The sequence below is a fragment of the Drosophila takahashii genome, chromosome 3R (genome assembly GCF_030179915.1).
Source record: "Drosophila takahashii strain IR98-3 E-12201 chromosome 3R, DtakHiC1v2, whole genome shotgun sequence".
Lineage (NCBI taxonomy): Eukaryota > Metazoa > Arthropoda > Insecta > Diptera > Drosophilidae > Drosophila > Drosophila takahashii.
In genome coordinates, this window is record NC_091681.1 from 22,839,714 (window position 1) to 22,867,529 (window position 27,816).

The 27,816-nt window shown below is 44.4% G+C and overlaps 2 protein-coding genes and 1 long non-coding RNA gene across 6 annotated transcripts in view; all 3 read right to left on the minus strand.

The window, feature by feature from the left end:
* Positions 1–666: 666 nt before the first annotated feature.
* Positions 667–1,973, minus strand: LOC108062405 (uncharacterized). Its single transcript, XM_070217430.1, has 3 exons — positions 1,444–1,973; positions 1,259–1,389; positions 667–995 (listed from the first exon to the last, which is right to left on the minus strand). Exons 1-3 carry the CDS (start codon positions 1,800–1,802, stop codon positions 808–810), a joined length of 678 nt encoding a protein of 225 aa, XP_070073531.1. The 5' UTR covers positions 1,803–1,973; the 3' UTR covers positions 667–807.
* A 544-nt stretch (positions 1,974–2,517) lies between these two features.
* Positions 2,518–4,407, minus strand: LOC138913513 (uncharacterized). Its single transcript, XR_011419284.1, has 3 exons — positions 4,145–4,407; positions 2,949–4,072; positions 2,518–2,630 (listed from the first exon to the last, which is right to left on the minus strand). It is a non-coding gene; the product is annotated as an uncharacterized lncRNA (long non-coding RNA).
* A 1,619-nt stretch (positions 4,408–6,026) lies between these two features.
* ss (spineless) overlaps positions 6,027–27,816 on the minus strand; it is a 30,421-nt gene continuing 8,631 nt past the window's right edge. For all 4 annotated transcript variants that reach the window (XM_017149068.3, XM_017149066.3, XM_070217778.1 and 1 more), the window contains exons 3-9: positions 22,926–23,116; positions 16,259–16,383; positions 11,881–11,970; positions 10,258–10,762; positions 8,673–9,496; positions 7,897–8,616; positions 6,027–7,630 (exon numbers count right to left, since the gene is read on the minus strand). In XM_017149068.3, coding sequence (XP_017004557.2) covers positions 7,073–7,630; positions 7,897–8,616; positions 8,673–9,496; positions 10,258–10,762; positions 11,881–11,970; positions 16,259–16,383; positions 22,926–23,116 — 3,013 coding nt within the window. In that variant the 3' untranslated portion in view covers positions 6,027–7,072. The remainder of the gene's footprint in view (positions 7,631–7,896; positions 8,617–8,672; positions 9,497–10,257; positions 10,763–11,880; positions 11,971–16,258; positions 16,384–22,925; positions 23,117–27,816) is intronic.

The window sequence follows — 27,816 nt, forward strand, 5'->3', positions numbered from 1 at the left end:
AGATTCTCAGTTTCAATTTACCGTTAACAGCTTCGTCTTCATTTTCATTTTCATTTTCATTGCACGTTATTAGCATTTGGAATGCCACCGTTTAGGGAAACCCTTCACCCACTGGGTGTTTATTTGTCTAATTTATTGGAACGTTTAGGTTACTTTGGTTGGTGGTGCTGTAGATGTTTGGCAGATGGGTATGCCGTTGGAGATGCAGAAGACAGAAGAAGTGGGCTAAATAGAGCAATCGAGCGGGGGCCAAAAGATCTGAGCCAGATTGGGCGGCGGATTGCGAAAGCATTTTCCCCATCTCAGTCTCAGATTCGTTGGCTCTTTTGGCGGCATCATTGTCAGATTTCTGGCGGCTGGGGTTTTGTAAGCGAAGATTTCCATTTTCCATTTTCATCTTCGTTTTCGATTCAAGTCGTTTATTTGCTCCTCAAAGCCCTTTTGTCGTGGCAAAGCCGAAAAAAAGACGAGAACCGCCAACAGTTTGGCGCACTCAGGTTTTCATCGTAGTCGTGTGTTGCCTCACTGACTTGCCGGGTTTCATATTCGCTGGGCGTTGGGTTTCCCCCATCCCCCTTCCAGCTTTTTTCCCCCCTCCCCACTGATTTTGCCATTTCCATTTTCGTGACGGACCTGGGAGGAAGTTAAAGCTAAAAGTCGAAAGTGTCGAGAGTCAATCGATGGTTTATTATTGTCGTATTTCGTTGGCTCATGTCAAAAAATAAAGAAAATAACACATATATAACGCTGCGCGTACATTGTAACCTGGAATTTAGTTATGTATCTCCTGGCTATCTGATGGTCAGCCTAGGTGGACTGGGCAACGGGCCCATCTTGGACCCCCGGCTTCTGCTCCTGGTTCTTGATGACCAGCGAATGCTGCTGGAAATCGGTCAGGATGCGGCTCTCGGGGATGTCCGTCTCCACGCGGCTGCCCACAATGTCTATCTCGCTTTCCTTTTTATCAAAAAATATGTCAATAATAATGCGCACGCCTAAGGGATATTACTATCAATAAAAATTCTTAACAATATTTAGAATTAAAATAGATCACCAAAAAAGTAAAAGAAAAATTTAAAATATTTGTTTTTCTTGAGTTTGAAACAAAGTAATACATTTTGTTGATTGAATATTTGGTAAACTAAAGTTAACTAATTTAGAAAAATAATAAGAGCTATCATTAGCATTTCTGAACTCCATAAAATTTTACTTTTAATTTGTATAAACCGAGTTTAAATACAATTTTAAGTTTACCAACCTTGATCTGTGCGTCGAATGGTGGTCTTGCTTTGGTAGGACTTTTCCACAGTGTTGCTGTCAGCTGGGTTTTCATCGTTGAGCGACTGGAAGAGCGAGGACTGAGTGGTGGTCACTCGAAAGTTGCCTTGACTGGGTGTTTAGTGATTAGTACAGAAGAGGTAGCTTTAAGGACTGAAATCTCACCCTCCATTGTCGGCTTCCTTTTTGCCCTCCAATAACGACACGTTGCAGCAGCTGCTGCCGCCCTCGAGATCCGATCCCTGCTCCTCCTCCGACTTTGAGATGGAGCCAAAGTACAGGGACTTGGCCTGCTCCAGTTCCTGGTTTTTCTGGGTGGCGAAGTTGTAAAGGTTGATCATGTCACGCACTCGAATGGGGGTCTCCTTTCGTTTGCGAGGTGTCTGCGACACCGGAGTCTGGATCTGAGATGGGGATTGGGATGGCGATTGGGGTTGGGGCTGTAGCTCCTGATCCCGATTGATCTCCGGAACGAGATTAGAGTTATAAGACAGGCTGCTGCAGTCCTCCTCGATTGTGTTCATGGCGATGGTTGCGCTTGTTGGTTTCTATCTCTCCCTAAACAAAAGTGATTACTGAAAAGGCCTTGAAAGTTCCTAGTAGAATTCAAGATTTTCGATTTGTTGGTTGTTCGAAAAATTCTTATAACCTTTTGTGTCTGTGGGAAAGTAATAACTAACTCGAAATTCGTTTCTGACAATGTCAACTGAATACGACTGTGACCTTTACATCAAAGAGATCTTTTTCGATCTTGAGTGTGAGTAGTAAATACTTCATGTGGGTCCCTCCGAAACAGCAATTCGTTAGCAATTACGTTAACGAAATGTAAATGTAATTCATCTCCGAGCTGCCGAAGATGAATCGTTGGAGGGCGACCTTCAGTGCGGCAATCGAAAACCGAATTCGATCGATCGGATCGCATGATTGATCCCACAGAGGGGGCAGTGATTGAGGAAGGTTCGGTGATTAGTGAAATTTGAGCCACACGCTGAATGCCAATGGAATTGTCTTAGAGCGGATTTAATGCAAGTGTTTTTTTGTTACTCACATTTTCCCCGTTTTGTTTCGTGTACTCTGTGGGTGCATGTGTGTGAGTTATTAATATTTTGAAATTTCAAATTTGAAATTGGGTGAGCAATGACTTGCCGATGCCACAGAAGCAGCATCATCGTACCAGCATCATCAATCGGTAGCTTGCAAGCAGCCAGCTGGAGGTCCATTTGACACACTATCCCAACGGAAAAAAATCCGATTTTAAGGTCAATCTAATGGCCAGCGACACTTGAAGATTGGCTCGATCACAGCTCAAGATTCGCAATCAGCGCCGATGGTTCAGGCAAGGTTTGCGGCCCCTAAAAGCAAAGCTCTGATTGGAAATAAAAGAAGGCAATTGAAGACCCTCTTCTTTGCTAAACAAAAAACCGAAAAACAAGCAAATCTTTCAAGAGTATTTGAGAGGATATATCGTTATAGGAAGATATCCATAATCCAAAGATGCGAAACAGACTAAAAATAGGCTTTCTAATATTTGGTTTTCAAAATTAGGTTTAAATATTTAAGATTTAATCGCCTTTTAATAAATCTCAACACTGATGTACTTTTAAGCATTCTAACTATAAATTGCAGAAGCTATTCTTTTCTACACTGCATTAAATTGGGTAATAAATCACCACAAATTATACTTCACCAACTATGTCTTGTTCCCAAAAAATTATTCAGACCCATTCTACAGGCCATATTTTTAATAACAACTAAAGTCTCACAACAAAGAGGTTTGGCAAACATTGTGACTAATGACGACATGATGGGATGATAATGCATTGTAGAACTGCCGAAATTAATTTGAACTCAGTGTGGGAGTTCTTCGTCCCTTGATCGACATTCTTTGACTTTTAATTCTTACACATCACGAACTTGGAATTCGGTTCTGTTCTGTTATGCTCGTTTGTGCTTTTGCAATTAGCCGCGATGTCAAAGGGGTTCACTCCAGTCATGGCAAAAAGAACAGTGAGAAGGTGTGGGACCCACAGCAGAATTCACACAACAAAAGTACGTATGTACATAGGTGTGTCATCATCATCATCATCTCTGGCTGTGATTCCATTGAAGGTCGCTGAGCCACAAACACACAAACGGCTACAAACATTTGTATCTGCCATTTATGCTCACTGAATCTTTCTCGCTCTCTCGCTATTGGACTAAAATCCCCCTGCTTTCCGCCCACTCGCGGGGGGGCTACACATGTTTAATTGCCAAATTGGTGCAATTCCACATAATTCATGCCGATAGTTGGAGTCGCCACTCAGGCAGTTCTCCATAGCGCTAGTAGAGCTGTTTATTTGGCAAGGTCCCCGGCTTTTGGTTCCAGTGAACTAAGCTTTACGGCTTAGCAAAAGGCAAATAAAGGCGAACCGCGGTTGGGGGCGATTCACACGTTTATTAAGAGGCTTCTTCTTCTCCCAAAGTTGTGCTGCGAATTGAAATGGAAAGTGGAGCGGCTCAGCACACATAATTGATAACGGGCGAGTCATATGCAAATTATTGCGCATACGCACGGGGGCACCGCAAAGGGTGCTAAGAGGAAAGGTAAACACCTTTGAAGCCACAGAAGTAGCTCGAATGATAGCCGCATCCGGTGGTCGCTGGCAAAGTGGCAATTTCGGCTGCTAGCTGCTAGTTGCTACAAATTTGTCAAACCAACAATGCAGCAAGGTCAGCCAAGTCCGCTGAATCCGCTGAGCGATGATGATCACGTTCGCGTCCGGCGTGCGGTCAGCTCTGCCATATCATTGACCTTAAGTGACGAACATGAAGAGCAATGAATAAGCCAAGATTATCACCTTTGGCAGCATTTTATTGCACTTACACAGGCAGCGGCCAAAAACGGATTTGAAGTTCAATTGCAGGCATTTCTGGTGCTCCAGCTTCCTCGGCCCCACTCTCCCCTCCCTTAGCAATCCAATTCGATCTCCATCTCGATCTGCGTTGGACCTACCAAGACGCCCATGGCACAATGTACAACACGACTATTAAAGGTCAAGCTACAAAGCCAGCGCAGTGCCAACGACAACAGCAACACAAAGATGGGACCAAAAATACAAAAAAAGAAACAAAACATAAAAAAACGTTAAGTAAATCAAAGTAAACAAACGGCGCACTTTGTTAATTGTTGAATTTATTTCTATTTCAGTTCGAGTCTCGCTTTCTGCCGTGGCTGCAATCTATTAGAGAATGATCGCAAAGATGCGTCAATCGAAAGACTCAAGACACGAACTGGCCACAAGACAATAAAATGGATTTAACAAGCCGTATATTTGAATATCCATATAGCCCAGGCCGAGGAGGCTTCTTATTGACACTCTTTTCGGCCACCTCTTCAAATTTCCCAAGCGGAGCATGAGCATCGGCAATTTGTTGGCCAACTGCCATTCACTTGCTGCTGCCTCGACTTCTGTCAGGGGTTGTTCTGAAATGCCAAAAAGGTAGCATCATAGCATTGTTTCCCATTTGTTGGCATTGTACTGGTAGGCAACATAAGCGCGACCTTCACTTGGCAATGGAGGAGGAGGAGCAGCTCCTAGCCTCAGGTTGCCCCAGGGCATTCGGCGAACCCGAGTCAAGTGCTCCGCGCAGCCTCTTCAACAATGAAGCCATCAGATCGACAAATATCTTCAATGTGAATTTGGTTCAACGGTTCAATTGTATCGCACATAGGAACTGGTGTGAGTGATTAATTGGTTGGCTTTCGAGGCCCAAAACACACACTGCATGTGTTTGGTCTTGGGATAATGCGAGTGAGTATGGCTGCAGAATAATTCATTTAATATCGAGCGTAAACAACGCAGCCCACAGCGAATTGCTATTGCTATTCAAGTCGAGTTTGGGGCGCTCCCGCTTCGCCGGATGATTATGCCTTTGTACGCCGTGTTAGTCTTTAGATCTGCGCCCCAGCCTCTGATGAATGCTTTCCATTATCCATATAGCCAGGAAAATATGATTGTTAGGTGTCAATCAAAACTTTTGTGTGTCGCGTGTGTGCGCCACGTTGTCGTTGTCAATTAAAGGCGATAAAGTCTCCAATTAAATTTGGAGATGGTAATGGCTTGCGGTTGAATGGCAATTGCTCCATGGAAAATGGTTAACTGCTATTGTTACACCTTGAAAAACTACAAATTGGGATGACGCCAGTCGCCTATTTACAACACGATTTATAATGTAGGAGGTCCTATATCGCCGTACAAATAATCTTTGGATGAATAGCTTTTACTTAGGCATTGCCTAAGAGACTTATAAGAGGTAATATAATCTCTGAAATTCTGACTTAAAATCAAATTGGTGGTATATGTGTAGTACACATTGTGTACCTCAAAACGGTTTTGATTCAAGAAACCTGAGACTAACATTATCTCTGACCTCAAATATTTCATGTATGCTGCCTCTTTTCAAATCAACAGCTGAGGATATCTGTGACCAAAATTAAAATGTGAGTATTTAAACCGGAAATATTTGAATATTTTCTTCTAACTTTTCCATCGATTAACTTAGCCTATTTTTGGGAATCTAATTTCCAAACAAAAATTGTTGCATACTCTTAGGCAAAACAAAAAATGTTTAAAAATTAATCCCTAAGTGAATTGTTAGCTTGGCTTCTTAGCTGTATAAGTCTGTTAACTGGCTTTAAGTTTTTAATTAAAAGGCACTTGAGAATTTCGATTATTTTCTAGATTTATTTCGCTCTGATTGTTTTGGATGGGCGCACCTTACATGCACTCGGGTTTCTTTTATAAATTTATAATTGAAATTGTATTAAATGTTTCGTCAATTAGCTGACAGATTATCTACATTTTAAATTTATTATTTCTTTTTTGGATACATAATCAATCGTTGAATTTTAAGCGGTAATTTTGATAGCTTAGTTTTAGCTGGTTACCAATAGTCGGTTATCATCATACAAGTAGTACAGACTACCTACAGTATTGCCTGCCGAATTGCAAAATATGTATACCTTCGACGTGTACATTTTATGGTAATTGTTTAATTTATAAGTAAATGTTTTTATGCGGGCGACTAGAAATTTCAAGAAAACTTTAAACATACAGTACAATATGTGTTTACGGATACATCCGCTTACGGATTAATTTAATTACTTGCTAAACGATAGGAATCATGAAAATTACTTTATCTTGCATTACTCGTTACGACTAAGGTTCAATTAAATATGGATACAAGCATCTGTTATTCACTTAAATGCTACTTAAGCACTCTTAAACGCAACTATTTAGGCATTTATTCCTCACTCTGTTCGCGAGTGCAACCGAAATGTAACTAAAGTTTGGCGCAACAAACCGAAGCCAATTGGATGGATCGCATTATGCTAAAACGATAAGTATAAGTTAGAGAAATCTTTGGTTGTAACTACAACTGAAATTGAATGTCGAAGCTGACGGGGGGCCATTTGCTTCCTAACTTTGTGCTGGTTAAGGTTTCGGTTTCGGTTTCAGTGTACCCATTCCCAATTCCCTGGAAGTTTGGATGCGGCTATTACGGCTGTTGTGGATTGGTCAATGGGCAAACCTAGTGTCACATACAATATACAATGTATCTATAAATTATCACAGTAAAATAAATAGAAATCTTTTGCTGATGCTGCTGTTTTCTCTGCTCTGTTTTCTGTTTTCTGGGAATCAACCAAGGAGTGCTATAATCCATTCGTAGCTGGTTCAGATTATGGAAGATACGATAGTCATAGTCCACATTTTGGCAAAACTGTTGAACTTCGGACTGGTTCACTGGCTCACTGGTTCAGCAGCGTGTTGGTCACCTCGGAGAAGGAGAGCAGCGGACTGCCGTCGGCGTACGCCCCCCCGGCGGTGGGCGGGGCATAGGCCAGTGCCGTGTGCGCCGTAATGTTCGCCGGATAGAGCAGCTGGTGATGCGGATGGTGCTGCGTGTGGTGGTGGTGGTGTTGCTGCTGGTATATTGCATGTTGCTGCTGTTGCAGCGACTGTTGCTGCTGCTGCTGCAGTTGCTGCAGGGACTGCTGCTGCTTCGCTGACTTGCGTCCACCGCCCACCTCTTCGGCGCAGATCACCAGGGGAGCGGACACAATGGCCAGTTGCTGGTAAGGTATATCCGCTGCTGCTCCCGCGGAAGCTGCTCCATTCAGCAGACTGCTAACCGCTGGCAAGGCCGTGGGCGAGCGGGACAGGACAACTGGAGGCGGCGGCGGAGGCGGCGGCGGTGGTGAGCCTGATCCAACTCCCACCAGCTGGTGGTGCAGCGGATAGCCAGTCAGCTGCTGCTGCTGCTGCTGTTGCGACTGCTGCTGCTGCTGATGGGTGGTGAGTATGATCTAGGGAGGATCGTTAAGGTTAGTAGTCAGGCGAGAGAGCACTGAAGTATCAGAAGGTGAGTTGTGGGTAACTATTTAGTACAGATAGTGCGGGTGCTTCATTACTGGTGCGGATAGATTGCCTTCTAGCGGTGGCCGTGGTGCAGGTGGTGCGACTGGGCCGGAACATGGCCACCGCCGCCAGCCGACGGATGGTGCGGGTGCGGATGCGGATGATGGTACGTGAAGTACTGCGAGTACTGCGTGTAGGAGGCTGGAGTCCATACCTCGCTGCCATGCTGATGCGCCGTCTCGTGATGATGATGATGATGGTGGTGATGATGCGAGTGTGGATGCGGGTGGGCGTGATGATGCTGTTGCTGCTGCTGCTGTTGTTGCTGTTGCTGGTGGCAGCTGGGTGGGTGCACCGCCTGCTGATCTGTGCCCGTGCTGGTGAGGGAGCTGCTGGGAGCGCTAACATTGGAACCAACTCCTCGCTGGGATTGTAGCTGCTGCTGCTGCTGCTGTTGCTGCTGCGGCGAGGTTGTGTGCGAGGAGGCGGAGTACAGGCCGGAGTCATCGTGCTGCATCTGGTAGCTCTCCGGCGTGCTGGCACTGGCCGACTTGCCCGGCAGCTCCTTTGTCCCATTCCACTTGGCTGCCGTTGCCGGTTCATGTTCGTTGTTGTTGTTATTATTGTTGGCCCCGGCATAACCCAAGCCATTGGTCAGCGGAGTGGTGCGCTGCGGGGAGCCGGGATTCCTGCCCTGCAGACTGTTCAGCGGCACGCCGCTCGAGTGCGTGGTGCCCCACATCAGCACCGTCTGCCGCTCGTAGGGATCCTGACTCGTTGCAGCAGCGGCCGCTGTGGCCGCCAGCTCCACTTTGGGCGTGACACTGCCCACTCCATTGGGCGTGGCACCGCTCACCGGCGAGGGTCCGTCCGAGGAGCAGGATATCACCTCCATCACCTGCGGCGAAGACTTGGGCGTCTTGAGGGGAATTTGCTGTGGGAGAAAGGGGGATGAGTAAAGACTTATAGAGCTCCTTCATTTCCACTTACCTGCGGCGTGGATGTGGGACTACCGTAACCACTGCTGTAGCCACTGTAGTACTTCCCGGTCTCCTGCCACTTCTCGTCCGCCTTGGAGGCAATGGCATAGCCGTCGTAGGAGAGGAAGCCATTGGCCACATAGGCCGAGGCAGGGGCTCCGGAGTGCGGGTAGTCCGTGTAGTAGCCACCGACGGCGCCCTGCAGCCGGTACTGATGGAAGAGGTTCTCGCTGACCGGGTAGAAGGCGTTGGCCGGCATGGAGCTGCCCATGTATAGATTGTCCGCTGCACTGGCGTACGGCGAGGTCGTGTACATGGGGTTCAGGTTGGAGTAGGCGGCGGCCACGGCGGCCGCTGGATCGGGCAAGTACTCCACGGCCACGGCCGGAGAGGGCGAACCCACCTGGCCGCCCAGGGGCGAGGTTTGCTGCGTCTGCTGCTGGTTTTGCTGCTGCTGCAGCTTGCGCTTGCTGCGGCAGGTGGACAGGAAGTCGCGCAACTGCGTCTTGTAGCGGCGATTTGGACGCGTCGGCGTCACCGGAGGCGGCAGGGCGTGGGCCGTGGGCGAGGTGCTTGGAGGCACCACCAGCTGGTCCGCCTCGGAGAAGTAGGTGGACGCCAGGCCCGTGTCCAGGTAGCTGACCTTGAAGTCCATGGTTCGCTTGCCCAGCAGATCGTGACCCTCCTCGTCCATCAGCTGGCGGTGCGTGCAGATCACAAAGTCCGGCTTGGAGTTCTTGTACACCAGGCGCGAACTCGTCTGGAGCCACTGCCACTCGCCGTCCTTCTTTTGGTACCGATAGGCGATCATGCCGGAGGCCCCCGTCTTCAGAACTGCAGGAAGTCGAAATGAGAAGTTGCGAGTTAGAACTCAATGTTTTTTTTTAATTGAGGGGATGAAACTATTGAGTTATTAAATTATTTAACATTGGCCTTAATAAATATAACTTCTAACTTCGGCTTCAACAAAATAATTTCACTAAAAATCGTATTTTTGCCCTAAATCCCTAATGTTATTTTCCTGCAAAAAATTGCCTTATTTTGATAAAAACCAAGTAACAAATTGTCCAAATATAGAATGGCGTATATCATTGAGTTCGTAATGAAATTCCCAATCTTTTGGCGTTCAAGTCTAAAAACTTTTATTTTTGAAAATTTTTTGAAAAAAATTGTGATGGTACCCCTTATAAAAAATGCATAAATTTGACAACAAACTTTTTTTTTGTAATCGTCCCAAAAGTGCCATGGATCGTGAGTTTAGGTTATAAACTGTACAAAACACCTGCTCATTTAACTAGGGCACCTATTTTAATGAAATTACGACATAAAAACTGCAATTTAAAACGAAAAAATACACTTTTGCATTTAAATTCTTAATTTTATTTTTACTGAATAAAAATCATAAAATTGTTTAAATATGAAATGTCGTTAAGTGGATTTTTTAACTTCGTAATGATGTACACTTTTTAATAGTTTAGAAAATGTTTAAGTTTTTAGGATATTTCAGAATTCAAAAATAAATACTTTCAAGAATAAAGGGATATGCATTTAAATATAAATTAGATTTAGTTTAGTTTTAGTAGTTTTCGACTTACGCTCCTGATGGGCGCTGGCCACGTAGGCGAGGTCGTCGTAGTGCACCAGGTCGTAGCCGCCCATGTTGACCAGCTCGGCGTCCGCGTAGCCCAGGATGTGCTTGCCACGCTGGTCCATCGACACCAGCGAGAAGTCCAGCTTGTGCTTGGACTTGAACATGTTCTCCTTGTGCGGGATCTCCAGCAGGCTGGGTGGTCCAAAGGGAGTGCAGTAGGCGAAGAGGGCCAGCGGCGGCTCCTCCGTCTTGCGGTTCTGGCCGTGGAGGACCTTGATCCGGCCGCGGATGTCCAGGCGCAGGAAGCCGCTCGTGTTGTCCAGCAGGCAGCGGAAGCGGACGGTGAAGCTGCGCTCCAGGTAGAGCGCCTTGTCCGGCGCCAGGGTCTCCGCCAGCTGCATGCTGGACATGTCGGCGGGCAGGAAGCTGTTCCACAGCAGCTGGCGCTGCAGCTCCTCGCGGTCCTCCGAGTGGACCAGTTCGTACACCGACTGGTGGACAATGTCCGACTGGGGAATACATACAGGTACGTATATTGGTCAGGGGTCAGTAAACCCAGGGGATTCAACCTTATTGATTCTGCTCTCACCTCGCTCGTCGCTCTCTTTCGCCCGGGGATTTCGGGGCGTATAAATCAAAATGCGCGCAAATTGAAAATGCGCCCCATGTTGGCCACAAATTGAGACATAAATTCTGCACGCGCCAGGAGCAGGAAGCTTCGGCTTGAAGGGGGGATATATATATATATATATATACAAGGGGATATTCCCATTCTGATGCTGCTGCCTTTCTGCAGACAACAACACACCGAAAAGCAAACAAACCCAACCTGAAGCCGAGCTACGCTTTTAATTGAGCTGCCAAACGGGGCGTGGCAAGTGCCGCTTTACACATTTACAACTAAATTTGAAAAAAGAAAAGAAGTAAGAAAAACAACTCGAGCGGATGCTAACTACAATTTCAATTTCCATTCGACAATAAAGTAGGCAAAAAACTACAATGAAGGTGTACCCCAAACATGCTGCCGAAGGAGCCCGAATTCAAAACGAAGTTCCCGCATCGGAATCAATCTGGCCACGCCCCGCTACTGCAGCTGGGCAACCGAGGATTCGAAGACTCCAAAAACTCCGAAGGAGATTCCCAGCGATTGCGCAATCTGATTTTAATTTACGATCTGTCGGACCCGCGAATCGATTCAGGTACCCATACCTTTTAGGCATGGCGAGGAGCTCACGTACAACTTTGCTGGATCCCAAGCAGCCTCAATTGCGAATTTGGGTCAGAGTATTTGAAAATCAGGTTACTCAACTCTTTTTAAGAAATGTCTTGTATTTATGCTTTTCTTTTAGGCCAAACAGTTCCCTATTTTGAACTCCTTCTGCTGTAGATCATGATTTTTTGGATTATTTAAAATTTGTTTAATCTGTACCAAAATATTATATTTGTAGCTCTTTTTTAATTCTGGGACAAGGTATTTCTTCTTTCTCTGACCGCTTCCGCATGTCAGAAATTGACCCAAAAAACAGAAACACCGGGTAGTGATGTATAAAAACCGTCGGCAATTAAAATCAATCAAAAAACGGAGCGAAAGAGAGCGATTGAGGGACTAGACGCTGGTGGCACTTACCTGATGAAAACCCAAATAGCTCTCGATGCTGTGCGTGGCAAAGAAGACTTCGCCTTCGCATGTCAGTATCATTAGAAATCCATTTAGGGCCTGCAAAGAAATTCAAAGAGAAATGGTGGACGGGTCAAAATTAAATCAAAACTATGAATTAAGTGTTTGTTTCTTTTTTTTTTAGGTTGAGTTTGATGTGCCAGAGAGACAAGTGGATGTAACCCAGAATCAATGGATAGATGAATGAATCTTTGGGATGAGATGGGTTGGCAAAGGTGTAATTACAGTAGCTGCCAGGGTTCGTCATATTTGGTGAATGAAATGTTATTGATCATGGCAGCCGGAGGTATTTTAATACACAGCGAGAAAATGTTCAATACTGTGGGTAAATTTAAACAAGAACTACAGTATGCATAATAAAATAAATAAAAATTATTCGAATCATAATAATAATAATTTCAGAAGTCTTTCAGTTATAAACTATTGGTGTATTCTACTTTTGTTAATTAAACTTTATTTAATAAAGTATATTATATAAGTTCTGCAGGATAATAGTAAAATGTGTAATAAAATTATTTTCAGCGCTCTTCCATTGACCCGTACTGGTTACGCCCCTTTGAATGAACTCTGTTTTGACCGCATCAGGAGTAACTCCAAAGACGGCCACGATGATGGCGGCGCTTAGTTGAGGCCAAAGCGTAATCAGCGCTAAAGCGGCTTATTTCATCCAAGCCACAGGTCGCTTATACACGAGCATATGTATCCCCTATCCCCAGTTCGGATCCCAGTCGGATCTGGAGTTCCACATCAAACACAACCAGGAAATGGCTTGCAATTAAATCAATGAGTTTCAACTGAACAGACTGAGAGAGAGATACAGAGGGGAAGGCGGTAGATTTTGGTGTAATTGCAGGTTTCCATTCCAAATCCCTTCCCCCCGAATCCCCAGATGAGCCATTGTCATTATCTATTCGGATATGCGACGCCAAAGACTTGGCGCTGCTAACAAGAAAATAAAATAAAATGTAAAGTAAGAGCAGCCGTTAAAGCATGCAAAAGTTTTTAATACGTTTCATTGTTTTGTTTATTATTTGGCGCATTATTGTTTTTGATTGCATTTTAAAGTCGGGTTTTATGGACTGCTAATGGCGGCAACGCATGCGATTCCCGCCCGATCTCAACTGGAACTAACGGTAACGGCGACGTGTGAAGTGAAAATGAGAAGGAAACTGAAAAACTGAAAACTGAAACTGAGCCGGCAAGCCTGCAAACCGCTTCGAAAGACAAATTTGCCAATGCTCCATTAGTGCCTCCGTGGCGGTGCGGCCGTAATTAATATAACCGAACCGAAAACAACACCGCTGAGCACACACAGCATACAGCACAAATTAATACGGGCGTATTTAAATATCAATTTGCAGCCACCACATCGAGCGGCATCGAAAGGAAGTCCCCGCCGTTTTTAGCCGGAGAAAAATGTGCGCGATTGCTGCTAATTACAGAGCAGCAGAGCAGCAGGCGCAGGATTGGACAGATCCAGGGAGTCGCGATCCGATCTGGTCAGCGGGTATCCCAACTCCTTGCCAGAGTTGGCATTAGCCGACATAAATGCTAAGTGGCGTCATCATTTAAAACGCATCAACAGCCCGCAAGGATGTGGTGCAGCATGGATTGTCATCATTCCATGCCGACGGGTCGAGCATCAATAATCGTCATAAAGATCTCCACAACGGTAGCCAGCGAGCGAAAAGAGATGGTCAAGTGATACGAAGCTTATAGATACTCTTTTTGGGGCTCTTTCAAAAAATATTTTAAGACTATAAATAAATTTACATAGAAAACACATGTAGAAATAAAACCGGTAAGAGTTTTTTAAACCCACATTTTTTGTACAATCCTTTAAGTTAGAAAATAGATTATGAAATTAATTTCTCACTTAATTTAAAGAGTATTAATAATTTTAATACTCAAGTCCTGATTACTTGCTTTTTGAATTTCTTTTTTATCTCTACATTTTTTTTGCTGTTCTCTTTTCATTTCTTGCGGCATTTTACCTTTTTATACGGCCAAGAAAAATTTCTCCCCACAGTCTAATTGTTTCTCTGCCCCGTCCCTTTCCCACCTGATGGCATATCGAGGCCTCTCTGTCGCTCGCGCAGCTACAATTTAGACAAGCTCGTCTGCGGCGTCTTCTAATGCGATTTTAATAATACCCGCCCGTCTTTATAAGAAGTGGGGGATCCGGAGATAGAGAGGCTGTTTCCCCGTTTGTCCGTGTGTGTATGTTTGTAAATCTTGCATTTCAGTTGTGACATTTGATAAGTTGGCAGCGATTATTTTACCATTTCCTAGGCAGATGCAGGAAAGACTTTCAGGGGGCGGGTTTCCAGGGGGGAGGAGCCTGGTTTCTAGTTTGGCCAATTTGCCCATGCTCGTCTAGATAATTGCTTAATAAAGCCCACCCCCAGCGGCGGACCCTCTCCAAGTGGCTCTGCCAGTTAATATATTATATCTTCAGCGGATCTCTGCCGCCAAAAACTGTTGCATGGAAAGTTGAGTTCATATCATGTTGGCTAGCAAAGTGTTGAAAGTGTTTTACTTTCAGTGAAAGCGGAAGACAATTAAATGGTGTGTATGTATGGGTTAGCCCTCAACTGAGCTGCGTGACAAAATGCCATTTTCTAATGATAATATGTGACCCATAATAAACAGGAACGGCAACAGCAACAGCTGCAGCAAAAAGTAAAACTTCATGGGCAACAGGTAACAAATACCCGAGGTATTAAAACTAAATATGCACACCTCAAGAGCCCCCCTCGTCCTTCCCCACCCCAATTGCCAAAAGGACCTCTCTGCGAGACAGACTAAAAATATGCACGGAAATGCACAATTGTGCAGTTTTGAGCTCGACAATTAGCTGCAGTCAGGCAGTCAGGAAAAGGGTGGTGCAGTCGGCAGTCGGCTGCCGTTTTTTTTGGCCTGCATTCAAATTCGCCGCTCGTTTGCTTCGCGGGCTACCCTGCGTATACGTAATGCAGGCGAACACGAAACTGCAACGTGCAACGTGCCCCACTTGTGTACATATGTGGTGCATACCGCAATCGGGCGGGTGGTTACTTTGGACTTTGACATTGAATTGTGTGTGTCGAGTGGAGTGCAGCCGAAAAAAGCGGCATGTGCAAAAACAAAAAAAACCGAAGAAAAAGGAGGTTGTTGCAAGTGCATGTTGCACAATTGCGTGTGTCTGTCTGGGGGGTGAGAAGGAGGAAGGGGGGCCAGGGAGGTTTCGCCTGGTGGGTCAGGGGGCAGTGTCAGCTGTACGGGCCGCACTCGCCCGGTGGCCGCCTGCTCCAATGCCCGGTGAGCTATGTGCGCATTAAATTAAACTGTCATGACTGTGACAAGTGCATATGTTGGCGCCTCGGACAGTGCAACAAACAAATACTGTGGCACACATGCACTTTTAATTCAGCAAAAACATGCAACTGCCCCCAGGCGTCGACTATATGGACTGCAGCGGGCGGTTGAAGGGGCGCCGTGTGCTGTACGACAATTTAATTGGCGTATTTTGGCACATAAACTTGAAATGCATAATTTTTTATGTGTGCTCCAGTTTAGTGCAGCTGTTTCGCATCAATGTGATAACTGCTAATTAATTGTAGTGAAATCGTTGTAAATCAAGAGCTATTGATGTTGTACAATTGCACTTGAAAATGCGCTAAATAATTGTATTTAGCTTTCTTGATTTGTTAGTAAACAATTTTGTACATCTTGCAATAAGGCAAACTTATTTTAAATAAATCTTTCTAGATAATAAACAAAATATTAAAAGTAACTATTAATTGATAAAATAATTTAATGTTAAATAAAATTTAATAAATTTCCCTCTATTGTATTGACCAGTTTTTTAGTTCAACATAGAAAACATAAATTATTAATTGATAAATAGCATGTTCCCTTGATTTTACAAATAGAAAATTTATAAATTACATAGCCATATCATTTCACTCCCCTATGTTGATCAGTTTTTCCGGTTAGTACATAGGCAATTTTCAATTAGGTTAATCAATTTGAGCACTTATTAATTGCAGACAAATACAAATGGTGAAATCGAAGCGAGGAAGTGGAGTTTCCCACACCCCACTTACCTGCCGATTGCGTGCCCAGTATTTATCAATGGAAACTCTCTCTCGGCTAACAAGACGCTGATTGATTATGCCCCTTTACCCCTCCCCCTGGCCAGAAATACGCCACATATCCTGGCCAATGAAGCCATCAAGCACAACCACTGATGAAGACAAATCGAGGCAATTGAGAGGAGTGGGTGGGGGTTTGGATGGGCTCTGTGCTGGACTCGGGAGTCGGGACACTTGGTTGGAAGACTCACCTGGAGGAACATATCACCATCCAACAGGCCGTGCTCGAAGGCGCCCAGCTCTCGTGTCCTGTAGCCGTCGTGTGCGTGTATGTGGGGCAGGACTCCGTTCTCCTCCTTATCCTTATGCATAACAACTGCAAGAAAGAGAGAGAGATAGCAATACTTTTTACAAACGGAGGCATTTTTGGATATTTTATTAACCATAAATATTTGATATTCACTTAAAAGAACCGAATAAAGTTGAGAAAATTGCTTGGCCATAAATAAGCCACTCAATTGTTTTACAAACCCACCTTCCCCGCAAAGGAGGAGGGAATATAACCATAGTAACTTCATAAAAATCCAATATATCATAGATATACACTGTGATGGGTATGTGTGTGTGTGTGTCTGTCTCAGCGCCCCGAAAATACTCGTACAATAAATATTTACGGCTTTGGCAAAGTACTAAAAATTGTTTATGGTGTCATTGTAATATTTTATGAGAACTTTCGCCCCCTTGGCCCACCCCCACATTCCATTTCCAGCACTATCCACCCTTAGGCCCGACCACGTCGCCATTTTGCCTAGGAAAATTTCATTTTATTTTCCTTCCCCCAACCCCCTGACTTTTGTTTATTTATTTCTTGGCGGCGGAGTTTTATTCTGTGGGAGCCAAGCGGGTTTTTATAATAAATTTGTCACAAAAATTGATTTATGTGCGATAAACGATAAAAGAAATGGAACTTCATATATTTTCACAATATTAGTAAAAGGTTTTCGGGGCCACGGAGAGGGTGGTTCGGGTTGTCCTGGCCAAAAATTATGCCACGCCAGCTGATGTCATAAATTATGATTTTTATCAACGCAAATGGGTAAAATAAAAAAATGTTGAAGAGAAATAAAACAGCGGCTAAAATAAAAACAGAAGCCAAATTAATTTACGCATGGCAAGCCTCGAGGAAAAGCGTCCCCCAACCGCCGGCCAAGTGCAACCCCTAAGCGAGCGGGGAAAAGTCTCGGAGTTTCGGCTTCAATTTCAATTAGCAGGTTAGCATTCCCTACCCCTGCTTACCCCCCACTTTTTCCTGGCCAAGCTGACCGCAAACTGGAGCTCCTTGTCGCCTGGCTATAATCTCGGCCTTTCTGACCTTTTTATCAAATTAACAAAAGTGACTAGGTCTCTCCCCTAAAACAGCGAAAGATTGTTCATTTTAGCGAAAGTGCGATAAAACAAATAGTTACCCCTAGCCACTCCCCTCCCTCCCCTTCCTAGCAAACCCCCTGGTTCTACCAACTTTCGGCTAATGTGGCCCAAACAAATTGCATCATGTGCGTGTAATCCTGGCGTGATCCTTTACATCCACTTGGCCTAGGACGCGGCCGTAATTATTCATAATTTAATTAGGCTCAGTTTACATTCATTTCACTCCTCGTCGCTGCTTTTTTATTATTTCTGGTTACCGCCATATTTTAATTTTTTTGTACGTGCATAAACTCATTTAATTAATTTCTGGGTTGGGTTGGCTTGGTTTTTTATTTTTTTTTCTTTTTCTTTGCGGAGTTTCGGGTTACGAAATCTGCCCGGGCGACTTTATTGCACTTACATTGTATTATTACATGGCGAATAAAGCAAATTTACGACAAATTCTCTGCATTTTCCGCTGCTGTTTGCCTAGTTTCCCCCATTTTCTCTGCTGGCGCTTCCATCTTTCGAAGGACCCACCCCCATTGGGTCGTTAAACGTACGGGCGACCATCCACCGTGAACCTCGACGGCGGTGGATGAAAATGAAAATCTTGCGCTGCGAACGACCGGAAAAGCGCAAAATCTCGGCTAGCAGGGTGGGGCACAGGGCACAAACTCTCCGCAACGTTCGGTGATGTACACACATAAAAATGGCGGCGGCGACGACGACGGTGGAAAACCCCACCCAAGTGGCCAAAGAGAAAAGCCAGACAGAGAGAAAGACCAGTTGGAAAAAGGCACAGGAAAAGCGTGCGCAGCGAACGAAGAAGCAGAAGAAGACCCGAAAGATACTCGCCCTAATGACGTTGCACTGACAGCATTTCTCCCGATTTTCCACCGCTTTTCCTCTGTTTTCCCTATGTTTTGTTCCAAAGGTGGCGTCAATTATGCTGGAGATGGAGCTGTGGAACTGGGCGTGTCCCAAGCTGGTGGCACGGCTTGGCGCAGAATAATAAATAAAGTTTAAATTTTCTGACATTTTGGCAAACATTTTCCGTGCCGACAGAAGCAAATATGTCATGGAAATGTCAAACTCATCAGCGGATTTGATTGGAAAACTGACAGCGCCAGTGTTGGGAATATATCCGTGTACTACACTATGTGGTGTATATCCACCCGTAGCATCAACAGCGGCACCGCCAGCAACCATTGGCAGCTGTCAGGAGTGACAGGGCTTTTTGGATGAGCACCAACCCCATCGCCGTTGTGGGTCAAAGGGGAAAGGTTAACGGGTGGGCGGGGGAGTTCGATTGCAGGCGTGATGGGAGCGTGAAATTTTGTTTGGTAAGGGGAATATTCAATAATGCACCGATAAAAGAGCTGTCAGAACAGGTTGATTCATATGGCTTTATTAGATCAATTTAATTACCAGATTTGAAAAACTTACGAGCCCTCAACTAAACTTAAATAATATGAGAAATGTCATTCTTTTACAACTAATAAAGTTTTAAGAAAATAAATAAACAGTTCCGTTAATGGAACTCCTATCTTAAGATAAGAGATAAGGCCTCTTATAAAAAAATGTTTAAAGTGATTACATTTTAAAATAGCAAATTTTCAGGCATGTATATTCCAAAGGATTATCTGTGCTTTAGGCGCTTCAAGGAAAAACGCTTCCAAGTTGGTTAAACCTTGCATAAAATCCCATAAACAAATCTATTTTGTCTGTTGAAGGTTCCTTTCAGGTTTCAACCACCTGGCCAGCAATTACAGACAGAAAGAGAAGTAGTCCAAGTCCCGTCCAACAATTTTAAAGTAGCTAAATCGTTTATTGGACTTTAAATTGAACTAGGCCTTTAGACATTGTATCTTTCTCCCACGAGGCAAGGAGGAACTAGAGGGGGTGTCGACCTACGTAAGTCACGCAATGTTGTCTCCTCGGCCGCCCTCTACCAGTGCATGTATATAATATACCCAAGTAAAATCTAACTAGTGTGGGTATATATGTCTGTAGAATCAGCTGAGCATTGGCCGGCGTGACAATGCGACGCCTTAGAGGAAAAACAACCGCACCAGTAATACGGAATACCGAAAGCAACAGAAACAACACCTACGTGGAGCTGGTAGGCAAGTGCATCGCCATCGCCATCGCCATCGCCTGACTGATTGCATGTCCGCCTGCGACCCATTCATTGTCTGGTTTTTGAGCCGAACCGAACCGGCAACAGAGGGTTAAGGGGGCCTGGGGAGGCCTTAACTGGAGCAACGCACGAAAGTCATGTTACAATGTACGAAAAATTGGCCAAATGCCGCTGGAACTGGCGGCTTCACTATGTTTATAGGTTAAGAACTGAGCCTTGGCCTCATCCTCATCAGACTTTTTAACCCAATTGGTGGCAGGCAACAGCAACTGCCTGTAGGCAATTTTGATAATAACATAAATGCCTTGCTGCAGGTGAAATGGGGGGAGAGAGAATACAGGCTGACCAAGTGACCTTGTCGTGGCCCATAATCGGTGGGTGGATGGGTCGGTGACTGGGACTTAGGTGTCCCATGTTTCAGGTGCAACGTCTCCGTTGCAGATTCATTCATAACATGCCCAGCAGGTTGCCACAGCTCTGCCGCTTCCCACGAACCCCCGAGAACCAGTTAAAAGACCACCGAAGGCCAACCAATCTATGTTTTCAAAGAAAATTTGAATGAAATACTAATATAAAAAAAAGGGTTATTTAAAAAAAAATTGAAAACATTTTTACATCGCATTAAATCAGTTAAGAAGTGTATTTTACCATAACATTTAAAAGTCTCATATTTTAAGTACCAAATATTATAGCTATTTCTTTCAGTGCCTCTTTTAATCGTGTGTGGGAACTCGTTGGTTTGGCGAAACACCAATGCCACTGCAAATGCAAATGCGTTCCCATCTCAAGTTACCAAATCTTTCAAGTAGCTACTCAAATGGGATAGCAGAGCACTTGGCGGCGATTTCTTGGGAACTCAATTTGCTTATGGGCCAAGTTTTTTACAGCCATTTTAATGGCATTAGTTCGCCAGGGGTGGCTGAATTGATGGGGGAAAACTGCGTTTAGAGCTTAGCGTGCTGTGCCCAGAAAACAGAAACAGAAACAGCAACAGAATAGACTGAATAATAATCGTTAAAACAGAAACTATCAATATCAAAGGGGTCATAACAACTAATGTTTCAGCAATTGTTTGGGACCTCTCCCTTTGCCACTTAATTACGCAACTCATCAATTAGGCAGACGTCGAACTCAGGGACAGGAGTCTTTGGCACCGAGCGATCATTAAAAATGTAGAAATTGCGCGTCTTAACAATTATGGCCAGAAGCCGAAAGGTGGCTCTGGCAATTATGGACAGTTGCCCCCTGTCAGCCCAGTTTGCCACCCCCTCGCATTCGGGGCCAAGACAATGGCCCATTAGCAGCGCGCTTTAATTATTTAGTTTGCGGCCAAAACCAAACCCACGGAGATAGTGGAAAAGCGCAGAGAAAAGCCCGAGAATACCGGAGAGAGAGAAAACTACTAAATCATCGGGAGTGGGGGATGGGCGGAGGGGCGTGGTCCCAACTAGCAGTACAACAAATGCAAAAGCGGTATAGAGAACATTTGCAGTTCGGTTCTTGCTCGTTCCTTTTCCGCATTGTTTTCGGTTTTTCGGGGAGCAGAAGTTTTTTTGCGCAAGTCAGGGTCAAGCAACTACAGATGGTATCCCTCACCCCCAAAATAGATATATACTTATATACATTGTCTGCTTAATACATGGCCAAACTTTCCCATTGGAGCGACAGCATCCTTCTACCCCTCAAATCCTTCATCCGGTGGACATCTAATCAATTTTAATCGTCTTGAGTGCTTCCGCTGGTAATCCATGAGCGGCACACGTCGCTCTCGGATCTCCAAACTATAGAAAATCCATAGCTATAGCTATAGCCCTACCCATTCCAAACCCCATTCCCAGGTTAAGGGTTCGGAGGCAAACAAACACTAATTGTAAATTAAATGATCCCGATAATATCCGAGAACATCTATCTGGGCAAACAAACGAAACCGAAATGAAAACAAACGTTGACCTCGCGCCGTGTTTTGTGACAACCCCTGGAAGGATAATACAAGACAGGGGTTGGAGAAGGGCTGTAGAAGGGGCCACTCACCGGGGCACACGCCGCAACGGTTCTGGTCCATTAACCCGTCGTCGTTGTTGTATGTACTTGGAGTGTCCTGCGAGGAGGTGCCCCGAAAGTCCTTTCGGGGGATGCCCCCTTTGGCAAAGGAAACTAATGTTTATATTGACTTTTCACAAGGCACGTGGCCCTCGGACGGTTGCTCCTTTTTCCTTATTTTTTGTGTGTGTGCCTCCTCTAAGCCAACAGTTTGCCAGTGCAATTAACGCTGAACTACGCTTGACCGCTAATTGTCAAAATATTTACCAAAGTTCTGGTACCTTTTTCGCTGTCACTCTTCGATTTTGCCACGTGGGCGGCAGGATGTGTTTATCGGTCTCAGAGGCGCTTTATTTTGTGCACTTAAACCCCATTAAAGCTGTCATGCCACACATGCCCGGTCTCTTCCCCTCTCGCTCTTTGCCAATTTTATCGCAAATGAAAGCGAATGAAGCAATTAAATATTTTCTTTATTTTCATTTTTTCGTGTTGGTCATTAAAAAACAAACGCGAAATGCCAACGAACTCAGGCTGAGGCTCGGACGGAATCGTTAATCAAGCCATCAAGGCCCGAGAGTTTATTGCATTTGTTTTAATTAATTTAAATTAAACAAATATGTTGACCCCTTCCTCCCTCGTCCAGTGTGTTCAACTACCCCGAGTGAGCCTAAAGCACCCCTGAGAGAAGTAGATACATATGCCAGTTCCTCCTGGCTTCACTTTGTCTGCTCCCGACTGACTAGACGGCAGAGAATATTAAAGGCACTGGGGGAAAAGAATAATACTTACTAATAATTTAGGAGAATAGTTTTGATATTTTTAAAACCGTTAAGGATTTTATAAAAATGTTTTAAGGATTTTTTATAGTTTTAAAAAGAGATCTCAATTTTTCCCAGAAGATTAGTGTATATTTTCCTCATACTTTTGGAGTAGCTTTTTTGAGCTCTAGATGTTTCCCCATTTTACCCTCTGTTTTTTAGCCCCTAGTCGCCTTGGCCTAGACTGCCCCATGCCGCTGGCCGCTTCCTTCCTGTTCTTTAATCCGCCAACAGCACGTGCGTGTGTTTGTCTGTCGCTCCGTCGCTCCTTTTCGCTTTTCGGGAGGAGAGGACCTCCTGGCGCGGCGTTGAAATTAGTTTTGAATCATTTATGAGTCATGTTGTTTAGGGTCTGGGCCGCAGTCTGACCAACCAAACCCAGAACGGGGAGTTCCTCAGTCCGTTCATAATCGATTTAATAGGCCGAAATTGTTGTTACGCGCCGTATGGCGAGGGTGTTTTCCCCCATTTCTACACTATTCTATACTATACTATACTAGTAGCACTCACCTTGAAAATAACTTTTGGTTCTTAAATAACTAACGGACAGCCTTAGAATGCTCAGTCGATCCAGTTTGCTCAAGATGTTCTGCTCGAAGGGCAGCAGCGAGGCCAAGAGATCCAGCTCGGCGTTGAGGCGCTCCCGATGCCGCTTTGATGGATTGCTCTTTGTGACGCCATCCTTGGGCGGCGGCTTCAGGCTGCGGGGTGAAAACAAGGGAAACGGAATGAGAATGAGTGAAAGGGAAATTAAAAACAATTTTCATGCATAAATGGAAAGTGGCTCCCTAAATAGAACGACGAGCGAAGAGGCCTCGACCGCGTCAGCTGGCGACGGACGACGGACGAAGGTGGCGTGAACTTGAAAAGGTCAAAATTATTAATTGCACTTATCAGTTACCCGAAAACTATATAATAATAGCCAGAGGATTGGACCTCAATCCTCCCCCAGCTGGTCAAGGATTACAACCATAAAAGGGACACTCAATCCAGGGTGGGTTGGTTCGATTAGCTATGCCCACTTGCTCCGCTGATTAGTCGATCTGCCAGGAGTGGGTGAATTGCACAAGATAATGCGTGATTAGATTGTGTTTTAATGACCAGCACCTTTTGTATCCTCTTTTGTTAATGCGAGAAAGTATTCTATTAACTTTACTAATCAATCGAATCTTACTTCATAAAAAAACTTATTACGATTTAAATTATATCATTGGAATAAGTAATCATGACTTGCAGTATTGTCTTGGAAATTCCAGCTATCATAGTCCATTGAAGTAATCGATCCGTTCTTTCATATGTATAAATCATTATATTTTCACGATTTAATTCCCTGCTACGTTTCAAGGAAGTTAATCGGGCCCATTACCGGGCTCCACCTCTAACAGTTTCCATGAATCAAATCATAAACGGGAATATGCACAGATACAGGCACAAATCAGGAGTCGGGACCGCAATCTGAAACCACTCCAATTAAATGTCATAAAATGTTCGAGGACCCAGGCAAAAAGCCCGACCCGTCGAAAATACCATTGTAAAGCCAAAGGTATTATGGTATTTGTGAGGGATAGCAGAACCGCAGAACTCATAAATGCAAAATCCGTTTATGAGGGGATACGAATGGGGAATCGGGACTGAGTGGTGGCAATGTGGATTAGCTCGTGGTTGGACTCAAAAGCTTCACCGCTAATTCATCATTATATGTGGCCGTAAGCGGATAAGCGGAACAGCTCAGCCGGATTGTCTTTATAAGCTGCATTGCTGGGGTCTCCCGCTCTTTCAGCTCGGCTGTGTTCTTTTTTTAATCATTTTTTGTCTCATCATTTTCATTGACATTATTACAAAGTTAATTGCGGTAATTAAATATAATTATTGTTGTAATTTATGAGACGACCCCCTTCATGGCCGAACCGCAACCCTTTTGCCCTCCGCTTGCGTGGCTTTTTAGTCACTGTTTGAAATTTTTTAGATGTTTTTGTTTGTCGCTGAAGTTTTTGTGTGTGCTGTTTGTATTTGAAAAACTTTTTACCCGGCTGCACACAAGAGAAAAACACGGGAAAGAAAAAAAGGACGCGAACTGTTGCAGGATATTGTCGCGTTAAGTTAATTGGCTGGCGGACCTCGTCCTGTACACTTTTTTCTTCACTACTTCGGGTTCCCGGGTAATTGTCAGTGGCATGTCCGTTTGATGTCACAAAACTGGACGACATGTTGCCTCAAATTGTCGCCGGCCGGCTAATCTCCCCAGTTGATATCGGAACAATCCCAATCCCAGTTCTATTATCGTGCCACCAAGGTGTTGTCCTGCAGGAGAAGGAATGCCAACTTGTCGCCCTGCAGCCGCAGCCAAAGGATAACACGGGTATTGGAGATAGGAATTTCTATTCCAGTGGCTAAACAAATCGACACTAAATGTGGGAAGAAGAACTCTCCCTCTGAACCCAATCAAATCGAAAGAACTCATTTAATGAAATAGCCAATTACGGAGAAATTCGAAAATGATCAGTGTCTGGGCAAAAAAGGATAAACGAGCGAACTTATAGCTGGATCTCTCGGCGGGATGATTATATTGATGAACGAAACCGTTAGACGCATCGGAATGCACTGGGGGGACTCGCGAGTCAAGGCTGCGAATTAGCAAAGGGAATCGACATAGAAATAATTTCCAGCCAGGCCAAATTGAGGCCCCAGCCAAATTGGGGGCAATGCGGTGTATTATTTTTTTTCGCTCTCAGTTTTGCGGCATAAAATGTATAATTTTCTTATTATCTATATATTCGGCGAGGGTAAGAAAAAGAAGCCAAATGGCAAATGGCAAGGGCAAACGGCAAAGGCAGAGGCAAAGTACTGGGAATAAAATTAATTCCATAAACAACTTTCCAAAAAGTAAAGAACTTTCGGTGGTGGTGTTAGTGGCCGCAGGAGAAAGGTGAAAGGTGGCTCAGTCTTTTGTCTGGGGCCATAAAAACGTCAGGCAGAAGAAAAGCCCCGAGAAAGAGAGAGAGAGAGTTTGGAGAGGAATCCCAGCCAACAAAGGATATCTGCTGCCGAGTGTGTGTATGTGTGCCTTTTGCTCCGCGTTCCTTCGAAACTTTCAGCCCCCAAAAGCCATTTTTATTCTCCTTCAGCGTCGTCGTCGTCGGCGACTTCGTCCTTTCTATACACTTTTCCCCATGTATTACTTTTCGCCATTTTCGTTGCTTCCCTGCTTTGCCACCACCCAGCCCACCCATTCGACATTCTTCTTCACATTTCTTCTTTCCTTTTCCCATTATGAAATGAATTGCTTTTAAAGAAATTACAATGCGGACGACTTTTGGGATTGGGGTTTCGTTCGCTGGATCGGAGGGAGGAGCTCAGGGATTGCGGACCGGGGCGGTATACTACTATATGTGTGTCTCGATTGGGTTGACACAAATTGCAAGGTCCAAGGCTGTCGTCTCGCCCACAGCACGGCGAAAGCAAAGTCCGGAGATCTAACAAATAAGATATAAGCCCTAAATCCCGACGCACCACGCCCCATGGTGTCCGAAGCAATAGAGATATAGGAGAGCTTGAAGTAAACACATTATATAAACAAGCAAACAAACAAAATAATTAAACTAATTAATAAATGTTAGCAATAGGTTTCGGTATTTATCCTATATCTTTTATAGATCTCCTTTATCGAACACAGTACAAACTATTTATGAATTTACAAGCTCTAAAGCCAATTAAAGATTTATAGAAAATCATAAAGAAAAGATATTTTTATTTGAACTAAATTCAATTAAAATTTTTTACGAAGATTTTCTTTTAAATTTTAGAACACACAGACTTAATGTTATTCTGTTGAAAAAATCCATTACAATCATGCATGTTGCAAATATATTTTTAACTGCTCTACAAACACCAGTCCAAAATGTCCTCCGGCAAGGCTGGGGTATTGGGGGTAAAACTGTTTCAATTTGCAAAGTTGGCAAATAACCGAAAACTTTCCTCTCAAACACACATTGCCATTCGCAAGTGTCGATTGTTGCTTAATCCCCACTGTGACCCCTCGACCCTTTGTCTTGGATTTGCATACGGCAGTGTTAAGCCGGCACCCCCGCTTCGAACCGCTGCTCGTGCCTTTGTGATGTGTTTATAAACAAATGACACGCAATCCTTTGGGGGGCACGTGAGTTCACGGCATCCAGCTCAGCTGTCTACGCCTTCAGTTCGCTTCTTTGGCCGGCTTGCATGCAAAGCAATAGCATTACGCATACGCAGCGTGTTCAGGTGCCTTTTGCTACCGCCGCTGTTGCTGTTGTTGTTGTTGATCATAACACGCTCGATTTGGCGCCAAAATCGCAGCAAACCGTTAGTAGTAGCAAACACACACTCACGCAGACCAGACCAGACCAGACACTCATTCATTCATCAGCTGGCTCTTTTGACTTTGGCCTATGCGTGCTGGTCGAGAGCTGCGTGCCGCCATTGCACCTGATAGATGTGCCCCCCTGGCCACCAAAAGAGCGGCAACCCTTTCGGCACCTATGAAACGCCAAGTGGCGTGTCCAAAACCTAAAACTCTAAACAACACCAACGGATACGGATACGGATTGTGGGTCATCACAGCTCACACTTTTACTGCAACTAATTTGATTTTGCATACTCTTAAACAACCACCCACTTGTTGATAACAAACATTCCCGGCTTTAAAAACATATCGAGCTGTCAGCCTGGTATTCCTTGAAAATGTCACAATTAATTGAATTTACATTTCGCCATATAAAAATGTCAAAACAAAATAAGAGCGAGGCTCGAATTTAAGCGCCATTTAGGGAAGCTGTCAACTGAGGAACATGCCACTATATAGTGTGCTACCGTGCTGCAACATTGGTCCAGTCACTTAGCCACAGCCGCCACAAAGGGAGCCTCCTAATCTATGGACCACTTAATGGATCTGCGCCAAATTCACGCATAAATTTTAAGGCTCAGCATCCCAAAGCTGTTAAAATTAACGAGGAGCGCGAACAGGAAGAAAGAGAGCAAGTGTGAGGAGATCGGAGGAGCCTCGCAGCCTGGCCAACTCATTAATTTTGTCAACCCGAAAGCGAGAAAAGTGAATCGAATCGCCAGGCAGTAGCTGAAACCAAAAGCGACTACAAAACGATCGCGCAACTCTGTCAAGATAACAAGGCGGCGGGAAGAGCAGAAAGAAGTGGATCGAAGTTGGAGGACCTGGAGAGGTTATACACCATAAATAAAAGGAAGTCTATCTTAAAAACTAAAATATAATAATCGGTAATTTATTTTATTAAAGATATGTTCTTCAAAGGGTCGTAAATACTTTTTCATTTCTGTAACTTTTCGCGAAATAAGTTTTTGTAAAGACACAGCTTTTTTAAAATTATTATTATTATAATAAAATTAGAAAAAT